We start from the raw sequence: 16,878 nt of genomic DNA on the forward strand, positions 1-16,878 counted from the left end.
ATTTTATTTATTTCTTAGTGTTATGGCACATTCTTATCTGGTACTCAGGGTTCCACTCATATCACTGAATGCAGTCTTTGTCCTCAGCTGGGTTCCTGAAAGGCTCAGTATGACTTCCAGTTACGTTCCACAGAGGGCAGAAAAGGGCACAGAGACAAGTGCTTTCTGTCAGGATGTGGGGATGCATCACGTGGTGGAGCAAATATGAGAGCATCAGAGCAGCAGATTGAGAAGGGAAAACTCACAGTAGCAGTGACTCAGGATGAAGATCAGGTTGAGCTCAGAGTGGAAAGCTCAGAGTGACAGGAAGGGGGAGAGACAGACGGAGAGAGAACTCTTCCTTCTGCTGGTTCACTGCCCAGTGGCTGCAGTGACTGAAACTGGGCCAGGCTGAAGCCAGGAGTCAGGAACTCCAACCATGTCACCCATGTGGGTGGCAGGGGCCCAAGTACTTGCACCACCTTTGTTGCTTTCCCAGACACATCAGTAGGGAGCTGGATTGGAGGAAGAGCAACTAGAAGTGAAACTGGCACTCCCAAATGGGATGATGGGGTTGCATGCAGGGCCTTAACATATTGGACCCCACTGCCACCCCAAGAAAGGGCTGTTAAAACTGGCCACCGTGGACAGCCTGGCCATTGTCATGAAGGTGGGTCTAAATGCTTAAATTAACAGGTGTCTCCTGCCAGCTCTGATAGCTGATGCCAACTTGCTGTCTGAGAGTTGGCAACAAGCTGCCCACAGAGGTTAAAATGTTCAGAACCAGCCGTGAAAGAGAAGAGAGTGAGTGAGTTTGAATGAGCACCCTCTCTAGATACAGAGAGTGATGAAGCCTCAGATACATGCCAGGTACATGAGTCTGCAACCTCCCTGGACAGGATGTGATGTCACATAGAGGAGTGTTTTTCCCTCCTCCACAGGGGAAAGCATTGCTTGATCATGGAAACACTGTGTAACTCAGGAACCCAACAATCCTGACTACAAAAGGTTGAATATGTGGCTCTCAGTTATTTAACTCCACTAAGCATCAGTCTCTACATCTGTGGAATGGAAACAAAGATTCTTAGCTACAATGTGAAGTGGAGGAAGTGAGATTGTGTCCGTAGGCTACCTGGCCAGGAGCTTGGCACCTTGTCATTGTTCCATGTATTTGATTTTACCACCTGTTCCTTCTCCCTTCTCTGGGCATGGAAACATACCCACGATACCATTTGCTAGTTTGCAAGGTGAAGGCTTCCTGCCTCCAGGAAGCATACCTGATGTTTACAGGATTACTGTGTTAGGTACAATCCTCAGTTCTCTGTAGTATGATCTCATGTAATTGTCCTGACACCCTCTGAGGAGCTCTGCCCATCATGTCTGCAAATACAGGCACTGAGACTTTAACAGATAACTGCTTTGCTCAGTGTCCCATAGGTAGTAAATAATGCAAGCAGATTCAAAACCACGTAGTTTGACCCCAAATCTCCTGCGATCATCTCTACAAAGACTTCTTTTTTTTTTTTTTTTTTTTTTTTGACAGGCAGAGTGGATAGTTAGTGAGAGAGAGAGAGAGACAGAGAGAAAGGTCTTCCTTTTGCCGTTGGTTCACCCTCCAATGGCCGCCGCGGCCGGCGCACCGCGCTGATCCGATGGCAGCCAGGTGCTTTTCCTGGTCTCCCCATGGGGTGCAGGGCCCAAGCACCTGGGCCATCCTCCACTGCACTCCCTGGCCACAGCAGAGGGCTGGCCTGGAAGAGGGGCAACCGGGACAGAATCCGGCGCCCCGACCGGGACTAGAACCCGGTGTGCCGGCGCCGCAAGGCGGAGGATTAGCCTAGTGAGCCACGGCGCCGGCCTAAGACTTCTTTTCTATATTGCCATTTCAACACTCATTTAAAGTTTTAAGGAAAAAACAGAATGAAGAAAATAGCTTTGTGTTGTGATGTGATGTGGTTAAATATTGGTATTACTGGCATAACATCACCTTGATATGCTATTTGGCATTTAGTGTAGAAACATCAGTGTTCAATGCAATAACTGAAGTAAGACTGCTGTGGTGTGAATTGTGTGTCTCCAAATTCCCATGTTGAATCTCACCTCTTTCTCCCTGCCTTGTAAAGAAACAGCAAGGAGATACCAGCCAGGAAAGGTGGCAAAATCAGTGGCACATCTGATCTTGGCCTTTCAGCCTCCCAACTTTAAGATAAATAAATGTCATATTTTTACACATTACCCAGCCTCAGATGCTTCTAAAGAAACAAACAAATCAAGACAAAAATAATAAAAATACCTATTTTGGGGCTGGCATTGTGGCACAGGGATTAAGTTGCTGTTTGTGATGCCAACACATATCAGAGTGTGAGCTGGGGTCCCTGCTGCTCTCATTCTGATTCAGTTTTCTATTAATGCACCTGAAAAGACAGAAAATTATGGTCAGAGTACTTGGACCATGACTATTCATGTTGGGGACCAGGATAGAGCTCCTGGCACAGCCTTAGGTGTGGAGTGAACCAGAGGATGAAAAATCTCTCTCTGGCTGTCCCTCTGCTTTTCAAGTATATAAATAAATAAAGAAAAACTTATTTTAGTATTGTATATAATGTTACTATATACAGTATTATATAATTTTATAGTAATATTCAATTGTACTGTATTTTTTGGGAGAACTGAATGAAAGTTTGCTGGTATCTCTGTGTTATTTGTTACAACTTTGTGTGAATCAACAATTGAAGAATCGAAATATGGGGCCAAAATCAAGGAAACCAGTATGTCAGCCTGTGAGAATCCTGGTTAGGACATGAGCCTCAGAGTGGTGACATCATAATGGTGGGCTGTCCTGACTACTGCAGAATCTGGTCTTTGTGGATTAGTCCACAGTGCTCTAGCGATTGCTGCAGACAGGACTGCGTTCTAGTGCTTAAAATTGAAGAAAAAAAAGATGTTTTCATCAACCAAAAAACGTTTAAAACGTTTTGGACGTCATTCAAAAGTTCACTGCGCCAGGTAGGCCCTCCTTTTACTGTTGCTGATCATCCTGACAGACTGGGGGTCCCAGGAACTGTTCTCTGCTGGTGCCTGAAACAGGAACTTATAGCCTTAGCACTGATTTAATGAAAAGCTGATCATGCTTCTCAGATTACTGCCCTTGAGCTCAAGAGAGCAGATTTGTATGCTTAGGGGAGACATTGGCTCCATGGGAAATAATTTTCTGTAGGTCTCTGAAAGGGCTGCCTTATTTATGAAAGAGCTTCATTTGTTTTCACTCTAGTTTTCTTTCACTCTGATTTCCTTTCTCCCTCCCTCTTCCTCTCCCTTCCTTCCCTTCCTCTCTTTCTCCTTCTCTCTCTCTCTCTCTCTCTTTCTTTCAACTGATATCTAAGCATGCTCTGATGTTTAGAAACTTTTGGATGTTTCTATTATCATTTGGTATTATTTAGCACTTTCTCCTCCAAATGTGAATATTGATTTATGTAAGATGGGATTCAATTTAATAGACCCATCATTATACAAATTTTCATGTTAACATGAAAGTCAGTTATAATTACCTTTTCCCAAATCTTCATGTCATTCGTTTTACCTATGGTGGGTAAATTAAATAGGTTTTAAAAAAAAGTGTTTTCTCCTTTTTAAGCTCTTGGTAAGTAAAAACTCATATCTAAGTGGCCCTTAAGGCATGTAGATAGTGACTGAGGTAGAATAAGTGTTTATTAGGTAACAATTTATCTATCTCTCTCTCTCTCTATATATAAATTGCTTTAAAATATTAAGAAAATATTTTATTTTCAAGTAAAAATGTGACAGGAACTTTTGCCAATGTACATACCTGTTGCTGTCAATCAGAATGAAACAGCAGCAAATGATTATGGAGAACTTTACAGAATTTTGCTTTTGATATTTAACTTTTATCTTTCAATCTAACACTATAAACTGATATTGTTTTTCCACATCACACATTTTCTTATTGTATGTGCTCCAGTGATACTTGGCTAGGTAGAGACATTGGTGCTTTAATTTTGTTAATGTCTCTCAGTACCTTCTGAGCCTTCAGTGGCAGAAACCTGAATGTCCATGGTTCTTCTCAAGGAGTCTTCAAGATCTTTTTTCTCAGCTTCCTCAAACTTCTTCTAGTTTCCATTTCTTGCTGACTTCAAATCTACATTCAGATAGTTTTGTGCTTATTACAAGAAAGCACAGTCCCACAGAACAAAAATTTTTTTTTTTCCTAAGTGCAGCTACAACTATTATCAGAGACTTAGTGACTTAAGATTGCACAGGGATGTCTTGTTCCAAGCCTGTAGGTCAGAGGACTATTTGGTCTTCTCTGGGTCCTCTGATTAGGGTCTGCTAGGGCCTGGTCATGGTGGTGGCAGGCTGCCCTTCTTCCTGGCGACTTTGAGCCAGCATCTGCTTCTGAGCTCATCCAGATCTTTGGCTGAATTCTGTTCCTTGAGGATGCAGTACTGAGGTTTCCCTTTCCCCACTGGCTGTCAGCTCATGGTTGATGTTGGCTTTTGGGAGCTGGCTGTGTCCTGTCTCACGTTCACATGTGGCTCCTACCTGTGTGATTCACTCAGCCTCTCTCTTACCCTTCAGCTCTTTGGCTCCCCCTTTTGTGCATCTCCCTGACTCAATCCATGTGACATTTCTTCAATTTCGGGGCTCCCGTGAGTAGTTTTGGCTCACAAGGTTAATCTCCCTATAATATTGTTCACATTCTTACATCTGCACAGCCTCTTTTGCCAAGTGGTGCATTCATTGGTTGTAGGGGTCAGAGTATGTGCATCTTTAGGGTGGCCACCCTGCCTAGCACAGGCCTCCAAACAACCCTCCTCCCTTCAATTCTCCAAACTCATTTGTTCAGGGTCACCCATGACCTCCATGTTACTACATCCAGTGGTCAGTCCTCAGAAAGTGTCTGCCCAGCATTAGACGTGGTGGCTTGCTCCCTTTTTGTTACACTCTCAGCCTAGGGCCCTTCTTCCCCCTTCCCCATGGCCTCTGATCCTAGCTGCTGCTGCCTTGTTTCCCCCACCTCTAAGGGCCTGCCCTTGGGCACTGCCCTTGATTGTGGTTTCCATCCAGCTCCCGAAGTGTCCTCTTCTCTTCGATAGCTTTGAAAACTACAACCTCACTTGGCTTATAGCTGTAGAGCTGTTTGGGGACTTGAGTCTATAATTTTTAGCACAGGGCAACCACTAAAATTTGGCATAAACTGTCATATATTTGATCATGACTGTCTGTTCTGGGTGTTTGGTGTACCTAAGGGACAGCTCACCTCCTGCGGTTGACAACCGAATTGAAAAGAACACATTGTTGGAAGGTGTCGATCATGAAATCCTGATCCATGGCCCTGTGACCTTAAGAGCTGGGTTGAAGAAAAAGAAGCATTTGGCAATTTTATATCATTCGGTTTTACTAATATCTAACTCAAGGTATGCATATACTATATACTGTCCTGATTTTCTTAAAATATATTACCACTAACAAATTGTGTTTTCATGAACTCTTACTATAAGCAAATAGAGTGATTTTACTTTTGCTTTTGCAAATATTTTGATTCTTCATTTAACCAACAAATAACATGGAGGTCCTGGTTTGTGTTGTGCCACTGTAGAAAATACAATCAAGAATGGGGCAGTTTTTAAAAAACAATTTTATTTACTTTGTACATCTATTGTGGATATCAGAAAGGATAAGCAGTCAAAGGTATTTGAATTTGGCTTATATACCTCAGACCTTTGAGACAGAGAAAACATAGATTATTTGATAAGGTGCTTTTGAGTGCTGAGTGCTGCCACCTTACCTAAGATCATATCACATATTTTAGAAAACTGATTGCAGCCATTACCATCGTAAATGTTTGGGTACATTCACAGTCACTATTAGTATGACAAGCTTCTTTGTTAAGCAATAATATACTTTGTAAAGAAATAACTCCGTTATATGAACAAACTTATTTCTTCTTTGTAACACCTCACTCTCACAATGGAACATTGTGTTATGCCTTGATTCAATTAATTTGGTCAAATCAGTCACCCCGAATCAGTGCAGCATTGTTCCTCTTATCCCGAGAGAGAAACTGGGTGACTTAGTTTCCCTTAGACTTCAGCCCACCTTCAGGTTCTGGGGAAACTTGCTGACATTTTAGGGTGATGTAGTAACCAAGTTCAGCAAGTACTTGATCAAGTGACATGTATGCACTTTGTACAGTAAGTGAATTTTAGTTTGTATGCAATAATGAAGAGGATTTAATTGTTTCTTCACAAAGGCCATTTTCAATCTTTGGCCTCTGAAGTACTTTTTGAAGTACATGATATGTAGATAATAAGAGTGACTCTCTCAAAAAGTAGTATCTTTAATATACAGAGTGTGCTCCATGCCCCATAGTCAGCATTCAGAGAAAGAGCAGTCCATTGGTAGCTATTGGCTACCTGCAGTTCTGTGTGTTCAGGTCTTCCTGGGCCAGCCTTTTCTGAGGACACTCTTGGTGAAGGCCTCTCTGTGCTCTGCACTGAGGGAAACAGATGTGAAGGAGAGGTGGTTGTCCTGAAACAGGGAGAACCTGGGTTTCCTCAGGAGCTCAGCTGTTGAGAATTTTGTCAAGTAGCCAACTAACAGAGACTTTGCTTGATTATCTTTCCTAGCTATGAGAAGTCTCTCAACATAAACTACAGAATACCAGTGAACCACCTATGGATAGCTGAATGTGGACGTGATACACAGAGAAAAGGCAAACCCTGTTTAGTCGAGAGATCGTTCCGTCTGGGATGGCCACTGTTGAATTTTGTGGCCACTTTCCCGTAAGTACTACAACTCTATCTTGTTTTACTTAGACATGGAAGGACACAGTTGACCACCTCTTGTCCAGGATAGATAGAAAAAAGTCATTAAATTTTTGTCCAAACTTCTTTTTGAAAAGGAAAGCATCTTAATCTGCTCATGTAATATGGCACTGCTTCACATTTTGACCTCTAGTCATAGCACTTGGCTGCATTGTGCTTTCTCCCAAGAGGTTTTTGTATGCAAATACCACTGAAAGGATAGTCAAATAGTGGGAATTAGTGTAGTAACTTCATTTTTTTTTTCCAGCAATGACTTTTCAAAGGGGCTCTGGGAGCTACTTGGGGAGTAGGTGTTTGGTGTTTAGAAAGAAAATTGGAGGGAGTGAGGCTTGAAATACAATCCACTGTCCGACATCACTCCCCTCAAGATGCAGGTATTATCTTCCCCAGTAGAGTTTCAGATGAATTTATAGACTTCTCATATATTCGTCATTGATAGTTGCTCACCAGTTCCTTTGCACATACTAAACTTTAGCACAACAAGTGTATGGCATTCAACACAGAAAAATTATTAGTGTTTGACCCTTTATAGTGGGCATCTGTGAAGTTAATAGCTAAAAAGTAGTTGTTTACACAGAGTAGGGCTATTTTGTGTTCTTATGACCATTTAGGTTCACAAAGGGGATTCAGTTCCACCAAAACTTCAGTTTGAAGAAAGTTATTATTTAGAGATAAAGGATCAATAGGAAGGAGATGGTGGAGGATAAAGAAATAGGAGAGTGAGCAAGTGAGATTCAAGAACTCTCTGAGGTTTAATTAACCACTTTTTCAGTTGTGGAGACTGAGGCTTACAACAGTTCACATACTTTCCCATGGTCACAGAGCTTGCATCCCATAGTCTACTGTTTAAATTTAAATTTAATGCTTAAATTCCAAATCAGTGTCTTTCACTGTGAAACCTGTTTCCATCCTTGTGACGTTGCTGTACAAGAGCAGAGTTCATCGAGAACCTGAGTATGAGAGAACTACCTACACCTGCATTCCCACCAGCCGCCACTGCCTTCTGGATGGTAATCTGCAATGACCGTCCCAGCATGGTAGAATCTATGTTTTGTGACATCTAATTTTTCCCATTTGTCTAATTGCAGATCTTCAGCGATAAAAGAAAAATGGTATTCATTACTTGAAAGGTATTTGGCCAGAATACATGCTTTGAATCTTTAGTTTGTGATAGAAGTGTGTAAATTTCTGCAAGCCATGGCCCCAAATTATTTCACTATTAAAAATAGATACTTTGTTAAACTGTCCTCAAATAATTTCTGATTTGGACTTCTGCATATGCTTTCAATAATATTCCCTCATTTACATGCATGCTTTATTGTTGAGGAAGTTAAATGCCCCTCTCATCTTTTCCTTTTTGCCAGCCTGTGGCTTGGAGCTAACGTTATTCTCATTATGTATTACATTCCTGTGAGTGCAGCTTACTCTACTGAGTGAGGCTCAAAGTAATTGCCCCCTCCTACTCTTCAACTCTAGAAGGTTACAGGGCCTTCAATCCAGGCAGGAGTACTTTGAGTAGTGGATCACAGTGCCACCTGTGAGTCTCTGGACCATGTCTTATTTTCCAGAATTATTTTTGTTTATAGTTCCTATCCATACTTTGATCTTGCTGAATTATCCTGTAATATATATATATATATATGTATAAAACATCAAATATACAGAAATTTTTGCAATATGGATTGATCTGAAATGAGCTGATAGCTAATTCATCTATTTTTGGTTATTACTGAATTTTATTAGGCAAATAAATTTAGCCAAAGAAGAGAACTACATGCATAGCATCCTTACTGAAATCAACATTGAGGCTATGAACAGAAGTACTTCTGTAAGTGTGTTTATTCAATTGAAGCTTCAAGTTCCTGACTTAGAGTAAAAGGGAGGTAGACAGGAATAGAGGCAGGGATTGTGAGAAACAAAGAAGTGTGCGTGTGTGTGTGTGTGTGTGTAGGTGATTAGCAATGGAAGGGGGAGAGAGAGGAGGGAGGGAGAGCAAGTGAGCGAGCATTTGGAAAGGACCATATGGGAAAATATATTTTCACATATAGTTCTATGTCTTTGTATACATAAAAAGTAATTTACTGGTAATATGAAGCAATAATAACCAGTAGTAACCCATAGTATCTGAATGGGCATGCTCAGAAATGATACCTGTTAAATGTACATAAACTGTAGTGTTTTGCTTTATTAAAGTATTTTCCACAAGGTGGTTTTTCTTTTGGAATTAAAACATTTCGTTCAATTATTGCTACTTTCAGAGTGTTGCTTCTTATTTTCATTTTTTAATGATATCTATTTTAAAATGCTTTTGTTTATTTTGGATGACTTGTCAACATACAGAAACGTACAAAAGAGTGCTAACTATATCACATGATTTTTATCCCAAGGTTCCTATTTGGTACCATTTTGCCCCACTTGCATTATTATTTATTTTTTCTGGTTTCTCTAGGCATTTGCATCTGAATATCTATTTCCAAAGGCCAGTTACATTCATTAAAGCCCTTCAGTACTGAATGCCTGTGTATTTCCAGGCAGTACAGTGGTTATACAGTCTCCACCTGTAAACTGAACACTGATATAATATTTTAATCTACCATTCATGCTCCCATTTTATCAGTTGACTCCTATAATGCTCCATTTCCTGATAGGGTGAACTCCAGGGTCAAGTATTGCATTGAGCTGTTGTTCCACATAGAGTGGATTTTGGAAAGGTGTTCCTTTCTGTAAAATGTCAGGACTGAATTGACTTGGAGGGATCACACTTTTAGGAGATCAGCATGTTTCTACCTCATTTTCCCATGCTGTTGGGAAGAATAGCTTCAATTGAGTAAAATTTGATTTATGAACTGTTGTGCACTAGATATCCCAGATATCTCATTTCTTTGTTCTTTATAGTAATTTTAGAACACACAAAATATTTTAGGAGGAAATAAAGCTAGTATAGAAAAGTGATTTTAGGCATGGAAAGCCAAGATACTCTGGAAAAAAAAAAGACTTAAATGAAAGATCTCTGCGAGTGAGATCCCAGTGGAAAGAAAGGGGCCATCAAAGAAGGAGGTACCTTTCTCTGAAGGGAGGAGAGAACTTCCACTTTGACTATGACCCTGTCTGAATAAGATCGAAGTTGGCGAACTCAAAAGGCTTCCATAGCCTTGGCAACTCATGACTAGAGCCTAGGGAGATTACTGATGCCATAAACAAGAGTGTCAAATTGTTAACTCAACAACAGGAGTCACTGTGTACTTGCTTCTCATGTGGGATCTGTCCTTAATGTGTTGTCCAATGTGAAGTAATGCTATAACTAGTACTGAAATAATATTTTACACTTTGTGTTTCTGTGTGGGTGCAAACTGATGAAATCTTTACTTAATATATACTGAATCGATCTTCTGTATATAAAGAGAATTGAAAATGAATCTTGATGCGAATGGAATGGGAGAGGGAGCAGGAGATGGGATGGGTGCGAGTGGGAGGGAAATTATGGGGGGGAAGCCATTGTAATCAATAAACTGTACTTTGGAAATTTATATTTATAAATAAAAAAATCTAATTGAAGAAAAAGAACAACAACAACAAAAAAGAAACTTAGGAGCATGGTATCCAATGAATGAAATTGTTTTAGTAAATTACAATCATACTTTTTTCTGATTTCCTTAACAAATGCCCTTTTATTAAGAGAACATCAGGGGATGAAACATAATAAAGACAATTTTTCCTGTAAAAAAAGAATTTAAAGGAAAGAAATAAGTTAGAAATGTATTTCTATCCAGTTTGTTTTAATATACTTAAGGCCTGTGGGAGTCCAATTTTGCTATTTATTTATTCTCTTTAAGCATTGCTTATCAGAGGACCCAGACCTCTTTATGGATTTGTCTGATTTCTCCAACTACATCCATGATACATGCTCTTGTTTCTATATTATCTTATTTAAAAACAATGTCTTGTATAGTATCTAGTGAACTCTAGATTTGATTTCACAAACACTATTCATGTGATTTTTCTGTAAATCATCTCCGGTTTCCATAGAGGAGTCTATGAATATGAGGGCAATAGAGAGCTGTTTTAGATCCCTTCTTGACTGGCAGAGCTGGGAATGAAACTTCAATTTCTAGAATGTTCAGTTGTAAGCCCTGGATTTATTGTCTCCGTAAGTTTGGTGATTAACTCAGATAAAATGCTCCTTCCATTCTGGTTGGTCAAACAAGAGTGGCTGTGATAGCCAGTTCTTAAGGGACTAGAAATGAATGTGTGAGAAGTTATGGTACTAAAATAAATGCCCTCTCAGCATTTGCAGCATTTCTTTTCCTCACCTAAGCTGTTTTGAGTGTCATAGCTTTTTTATTTAAAAAGAATTATATGCTTTACTGAAATTCTTTCTGTTGGCTTCCTGTTATATAAAGGAATGAAAATAAATTCTAACTAAGGACTAGTACTCTACTTTTTACTTTGTGAGCTTTAAAAACAAACTTTGTGTTTAACTTATGGATAACAATTGATAATAATTTTGTCATGTGCTCCAAAATTCTTCCATTTCAGCAATGTTTTTCTCCTTTTCCTTTTACAGTCTATAATTGTGACAGTAACCAATTTAGACACAGCGAATGATGTCATCAACCTATCACTGCCAGTACTAGGATTAACTGTAAGTAACTAACAGCCACTTTTAAATAGCAACCTTGATTTTTTGTGACTGATATATTTTCAAAAAGACATGTATAGAGAGAGACAGACAGACAGAAATACAATGGCAGAGATGTATATAGAGAAAAACAGAGAGAAAGAAGCTTGTATAGAGAGGTCCAACTCATTGGTTTAGTGCCTGAATGCACACTATGCACTGGGGTGTTCTGGAGCTGAAGCCTGGAGCCAGGAATGCAATCCAGTCTTGGAACAGAGTCAGTTGTTAGGGGGGTGGGTCACAGGACATTGATTTAAAAAACATAGTTCATTTTCTTTAGTATGCAGTGTTTTCCTTTGTTGAAGCAACTGGTATCATCAGACAAGAAAGAATTCCATTTTGACAAAGAGTTTGTCTATGTCCAAGTCAAGGTATTTCAACAGAAGCTTTTTAACTCCTACCTTAAAAGAAAAGACTTTCCTGAGATCTCACTTCCTATTGGCAGAACAATTTTGAGAATATTATGCTGTGTCTGTGTGTGTGTGTGTACGTGTGTGAGATAGCCTTCTTGTCTGGGATACTCTGTAATGTCAAGGTCTTGTGTTCTCATCAGGAATCAAGAGCAATCATACTAGCATTCCACACTAACTCCATCTGAATCATGTTTTTGCTTCAGTCTCCTTTGGAAGACACAAAAGTTATTTAAGAGATACACAGTGTAGGTGTGCTTGTTTCAACTAGCATTTCCAGAGCTGCTAGGGGGATTGTTTCCTGGAGCTGGCCTATTCCTCAGATTAGAGTCCTTGTCCCTTTTGTCTCCAGAATGAGGCTTGTCTGAATGGAAGCCAGTGGGCTGACATTCTGCTCTTTCAAGGTATCTTATGATATCCTCCAAGTGTTATTTGGTTTAAGCATAGTCATGGCAGGTGTGTGACTCCATAGGCAAAAGGGTTGTATGGACAAGGACACGTGAGGGTAAATGCAATATTCTCTAAAGAAACTGGAGATAGCAGAAGGTAGAATTCTCAGGATCGGACTTTCCTTTTAAAAAGGCATAAATGTGATTTCTCATTTCACGGAGCACACAGAAAGCACCCAGCCAACTACACTGTGGTTCCACAGATACATGGCCTATCAACAGCGATACAGCAAAAATGTGGGGTAGATTCTTGGAGGTTCTAAGAGGGACAGGAGGTACTTAAACAAACCAGTCTTGCTAACTCAAAAACTGTGGTCACCCCATTGGATGGAATAGCATTTACACTGGTCCGGTCCTTTTCTTGTTTGGAAATGTGGAAACACTAAGGAAATAAGTCCTGCAGGTATGTACTGATGAAGATTTGTTGTGATGCTTCATTCTTTTTTCTCCAAGGGCTCTGAAAAAGACTACCAACTCTTGGTCAGCTCTGCAAATGAAGAGGCTCCACAGCCTCTTATTGGTAAGATTTGTTTAATGCCAAATCTATGCCCAGAATGTGTATCAGTGTAATAAGAAAATCAAAATAATCACATTTCTGATAGAAAAGCCTATAAGGTTGAGTTTTGTAGCATTTGATCTAGAGGTCATTGATAAAAGGATTATACCTCTCCTAAGATAGTTTTGGAGCAATTTAGCTACAGAAAAAACAATTCAAGGATGAGCAAACTTGTTCATGTCCTTAATAGAAACAGAGTGGTTAGAAGGAGAGGAGGGAGAACGTTTGTCACAGACCTTGCAGTAAAATGTTGAAGATGATTCCTAGGAAGATCACACAGCATTTCCTCTTACCTGCTTACGGTTCAACAATCTTGGAAGCACTTTCATGTGTAACTTAGGATGTCTTCACGTAATCTGTAAAATTTAAATATGAAATTTCTTTTTTGGAAAGATATACTGCAGTCTCAGAATACAGGAATCGCTGAGTGCATCTGAGGAAACCTCCACCTGCACAATGCGCGTTTGTTTATTTATTTTTGGTGTTTTCGCTGAACATTGACATCTTTGCAAAAGTCAATAAAATAATGTAATAAATAATGTAATGCAATAAAATAATGTAAAAAAGGTAAAAACTGGCAATATATTTTAACAAAAGGCTTTAATTTACATAAAACATGTTCTACACATAGGCATAGAAAAGGTTCATACATCATGACTGGCTCTGAAGATTTTAAGAGCATATCATTCATGGTGGCCCCTTGGCTGCCATCCTGAATGTGTCCTTTAACAGGCTCTCAACACTCAAGTGTTGATTAACTCCTGCGCATCCTGACATTTTGGTTTTATTGTGCTAAAGTCATGGAAGTTTCTTTTCCTGTAAGACAGAAGTTACTATAATTCTTGTTCACTATCTGTGCCTGATGAAAAGGAAAAAAAAATAAATTAAAAAATAAAATTCAGTGATAGATTGTAAATGGAAAAAAGGGAACATTTATTTTTTGTAAAAAGAAAAACAAAACCCATCTTAGGTCCGGCACTGTGGTGTAGAAGGTTAAGCCACTGTCTGCAATGCTGGCATTGCATATGGGTGCTGATTCGTGTCCTGATTGTTCCACTTTTCATCTGGCTCCCCACAAGTGGACCTAGGAAAGAAGCAGAGGATGGCCCAAGACTTGGGCCTCTTCACCCACATGGGAGACTCAGATGAAGCTCTTGGCTCTTGACTTCGACCTAGCCCCGCCCCGACCATTGCAGCCATTTGGGGAATGAACCAGCAGATGGAAGATCTCTCTCTCCACCTCCCCTCTCTAACTCTGCCTTTATAGTAAATTAATAAAATATCAAAATATACATCTTAAGGCACAGGATATTTAAATTATTTTAACTTTTATTTAGTAGATATAAATTTTCAAAGTACAGTTTATGGATTACAATGGCCCCCCCCATAACTTCCCTCCCACCCATAGCCCTCCCATCTCCCGCTCCCTCTCCCATTCCATTCACATCAAGATTCGTTTTTGATTATCTTTATATACAGAAGATAAAGTTAGTATATATTAAGTGAAGATTTCATCAGTTTGCCCCCACACAGAACACAAAGTGCCAAATACTGTTTGAGCACTAGTCAGGATATTTAAATTTTAAAAATTTATTTTCTGAGAGGCAGAGAGAGAGAGTCAGGAGAGACTGAGTAAGTGCTAAACTGCGCCTGAGGCAGGAGCCAGAAGCCAGGAACCAGAAACTCAATCCAGTTCTCCCATATGAGTGGCAGGAATCCAGCTTTTCAAGCCATCATGTCTGCCTCCCAAGGTCTGCATTAGCAGAAGGCTGAAATTAAGAACTATGGACAGGGATCAGACCCAGGCAGTTCAATGCGGGACACAGGAATCACCACAGGCATCTTCACTTTTGTGATAAATATCGACCCCCTATTATAGGATCTCTGAGAATTTCTCAGGTCACCAGCAATTTCAAGGATGTAAGAGTAAAATAAATGACTGGGCTTGCACTCTGGAAATAGTACTTTGCACAATGCCTCTAGGTTTCCAACACCCTGTTGCCTTCCCTTGGCTAGTTAGCTGGGAGGGCCCCTGAGAAGGAATGGTCACAGAAAACCATGGTTCCACTGCTCTTGAGCAGTCCTGACTATAGAGCTGACAACATAAAATGAAGTCTCTCTTGATTGCCAGCACAGGAGTGAGATTATTGATCACAGCAACTCATGACATGTATGGTCCAATAATTCACAGAATGTTAACCACTGATGTTTCTTCATGCATTTGCACTTAGATGTTTATGTGACAAGGGAGGTTAAGGATTGAAAATGATGAAGGTAATCATAGTGGGGTCAAGTAACTTGCAGGAGACATAAAAATCTAGTTGGTGTCAAGGCAGAAAATCAGGAGGCCTTATATATTTTCTGATGGAAACAGCAGACGTCACCAACATGGAATGCAGAGAGGGATGTATGCATTCCAAACTAGGCAACAGGTTTCCACTTTTGTTCTCTTTACTTTTGAAAAGTTCCTTGCTGGGACACCTGCTTTACGTGGTGTCTCTTCAGAGAGTTTGCATGATATTCACTCACAAGACAGCCCTCTTCTTTCCCAAAGCCCCAGGAGAACTTCAGCAGGCCCTAGTGTGGTACCCATGCTGATGACAAGGCATGTTTGATCATCCCCATCAGCCTGATCTGTATTGAAATTTTTCTCTGCATAGGACACGAAAATATATACACAATTCAAACAACCTACCTTCGAGCTGCGAACCCGTCACCTGCATCTGAGAATGCTGTCGTTCTTCCCAGCCTCCACGAATCTACCTTAGAAGAGTTGTGCTCACATGTATGTGGCTATTTCATTCTGAAACCCAGGTGCCAGGCCACAGGCCAGCGCAAGAGTGGTGAGTCCTTTCTTTTTCAGCAACTTCCTTCTTTCAGGTCACATCCCAGGTAAGAAATTCATGACCCAAAACTCCTCTCCATGGGGGAGGGGGAGCAGTAGAAACAGAAACCCTATGCCCATGCAAATTCAGGCTTACAGAATCCATTCAAAGACCAAACTCTGGTCTAGAAGTTTGTCTTCATTTCTCTGTGTTAGGTCTTTAGTCTTCTCTGGATGCCCTGGATATTTTCTGTACATAGTTGTGCCCATACCCACCTATGTCACATTACAGTGCAGCTTCTGAGAAGTCATGACTTTCCCATCCCCGGGCTTCTCTCTGAATCTCGGCTGAGAGCAGCAGGTGATCAATTTACTGCATGACTTAGACACACTCAAAGTGGAAGATCTCTAGGAGAGCAAAGATTTGTGCAGTTGAACTGGGATCTGTCCTGCCTTGGGCAGAAGTGGCTGAGGGGTTGTAGCCTGAACTGAATCTTTTTAAAATATTTATTTGAAAAGCAGAGTTAGAGAGAGAGAGAGAGAGAGAGAGATCGATTGATCTTCCATCCCATGATTCACTCCCCAAATGGCCCCAACAGCCAGGGCTCGGCCAGGCCAAAGTCAGAAGCGAGGAGCTTCTTCACCTGTGTCTCCCACATGGGTGTAGGGGCCCAAGGACCTGGACCATATTCTGCTGCTTTCCCTGGTGCATTAGCAGGGCGCTAGAAGGGAAGTCAAGCAGCCAGGACTTGAAACAGTGGCCATATGGGATGCAGTATCTCAGGCTGCAGCTTAACCAGTTATGTTTCAATGGTGGCCCCTTGAATGGACTCTGAATGAGCCCACAGCAAGCTGACTTTACACATCTGCTTCAGACACAGATCTAGATTAGACCCGACTGAATCTTTGTGGTTAGGGGTTTCTGAGCTTCCTGCTTTCCATTTTCCTGCTACCATTCCAGTGTTCTTTTTATAGATGTGTCTCTGCTGAGAAACTTGTTAGGAAAATGAGAAATATGGTGGCAGTAACTGATTTTCTTTTTTTTTTTTAAAGATTTATTTATTTATTTGAAAGTCAGACTTATACACAGAGAGAAAAGGCAGAGAGAGAGAGAGGGAGAGGAGTCTTCCATCCACT

General features: G+C 40.5%; 1 protein-coding gene across 4 annotated transcripts in view; it reads left to right on the forward strand.

The window, feature by feature from the left end:
• Positions 1–1,623: 1,623 nt before the first annotated feature.
• LOC100357199 (rho GTPase-activating protein 20) overlaps positions 1,624–16,878 on the forward strand; it is a 50,402-nt gene continuing 35,147 nt past the window's right edge. Inside the window, exons 1-8 of one of the 4 annotated variants that reach the window (XM_051818820.2) lie at positions 1,624–2,985; positions 5,247–5,414; positions 6,627–6,782; positions 7,913–7,954; positions 8,568–8,652; positions 11,389–11,466; positions 12,815–12,881; positions 15,578–15,760. In XM_051818820.2, the coding sequence (XP_051674780.2) occupies positions 2,921–2,985; positions 5,247–5,414; positions 6,627–6,782; positions 7,913–7,954; positions 8,568–8,652; positions 11,389–11,466; positions 12,815–12,881; positions 15,578–15,760 (844 nt within the window). In that variant the 5' untranslated portion in view covers positions 1,624–2,920. The remainder of the gene's footprint in view (positions 2,986–5,246; positions 5,415–6,626; positions 6,783–7,912; positions 7,955–8,567; positions 8,653–11,388; positions 11,467–12,814; positions 12,882–15,577; positions 15,761–16,878) is intronic. The other 3 variants (XM_051818793.2, XM_051818812.2, XM_017342864.3) reach the window with 3 other exon arrangements.

This window comes from Oryctolagus cuniculus, chromosome 1 (assembly GCF_964237555.1).
Source record: "Oryctolagus cuniculus chromosome 1, mOryCun1.1, whole genome shotgun sequence".
Lineage (NCBI taxonomy): Eukaryota > Metazoa > Chordata > Mammalia > Lagomorpha > Leporidae > Oryctolagus > Oryctolagus cuniculus.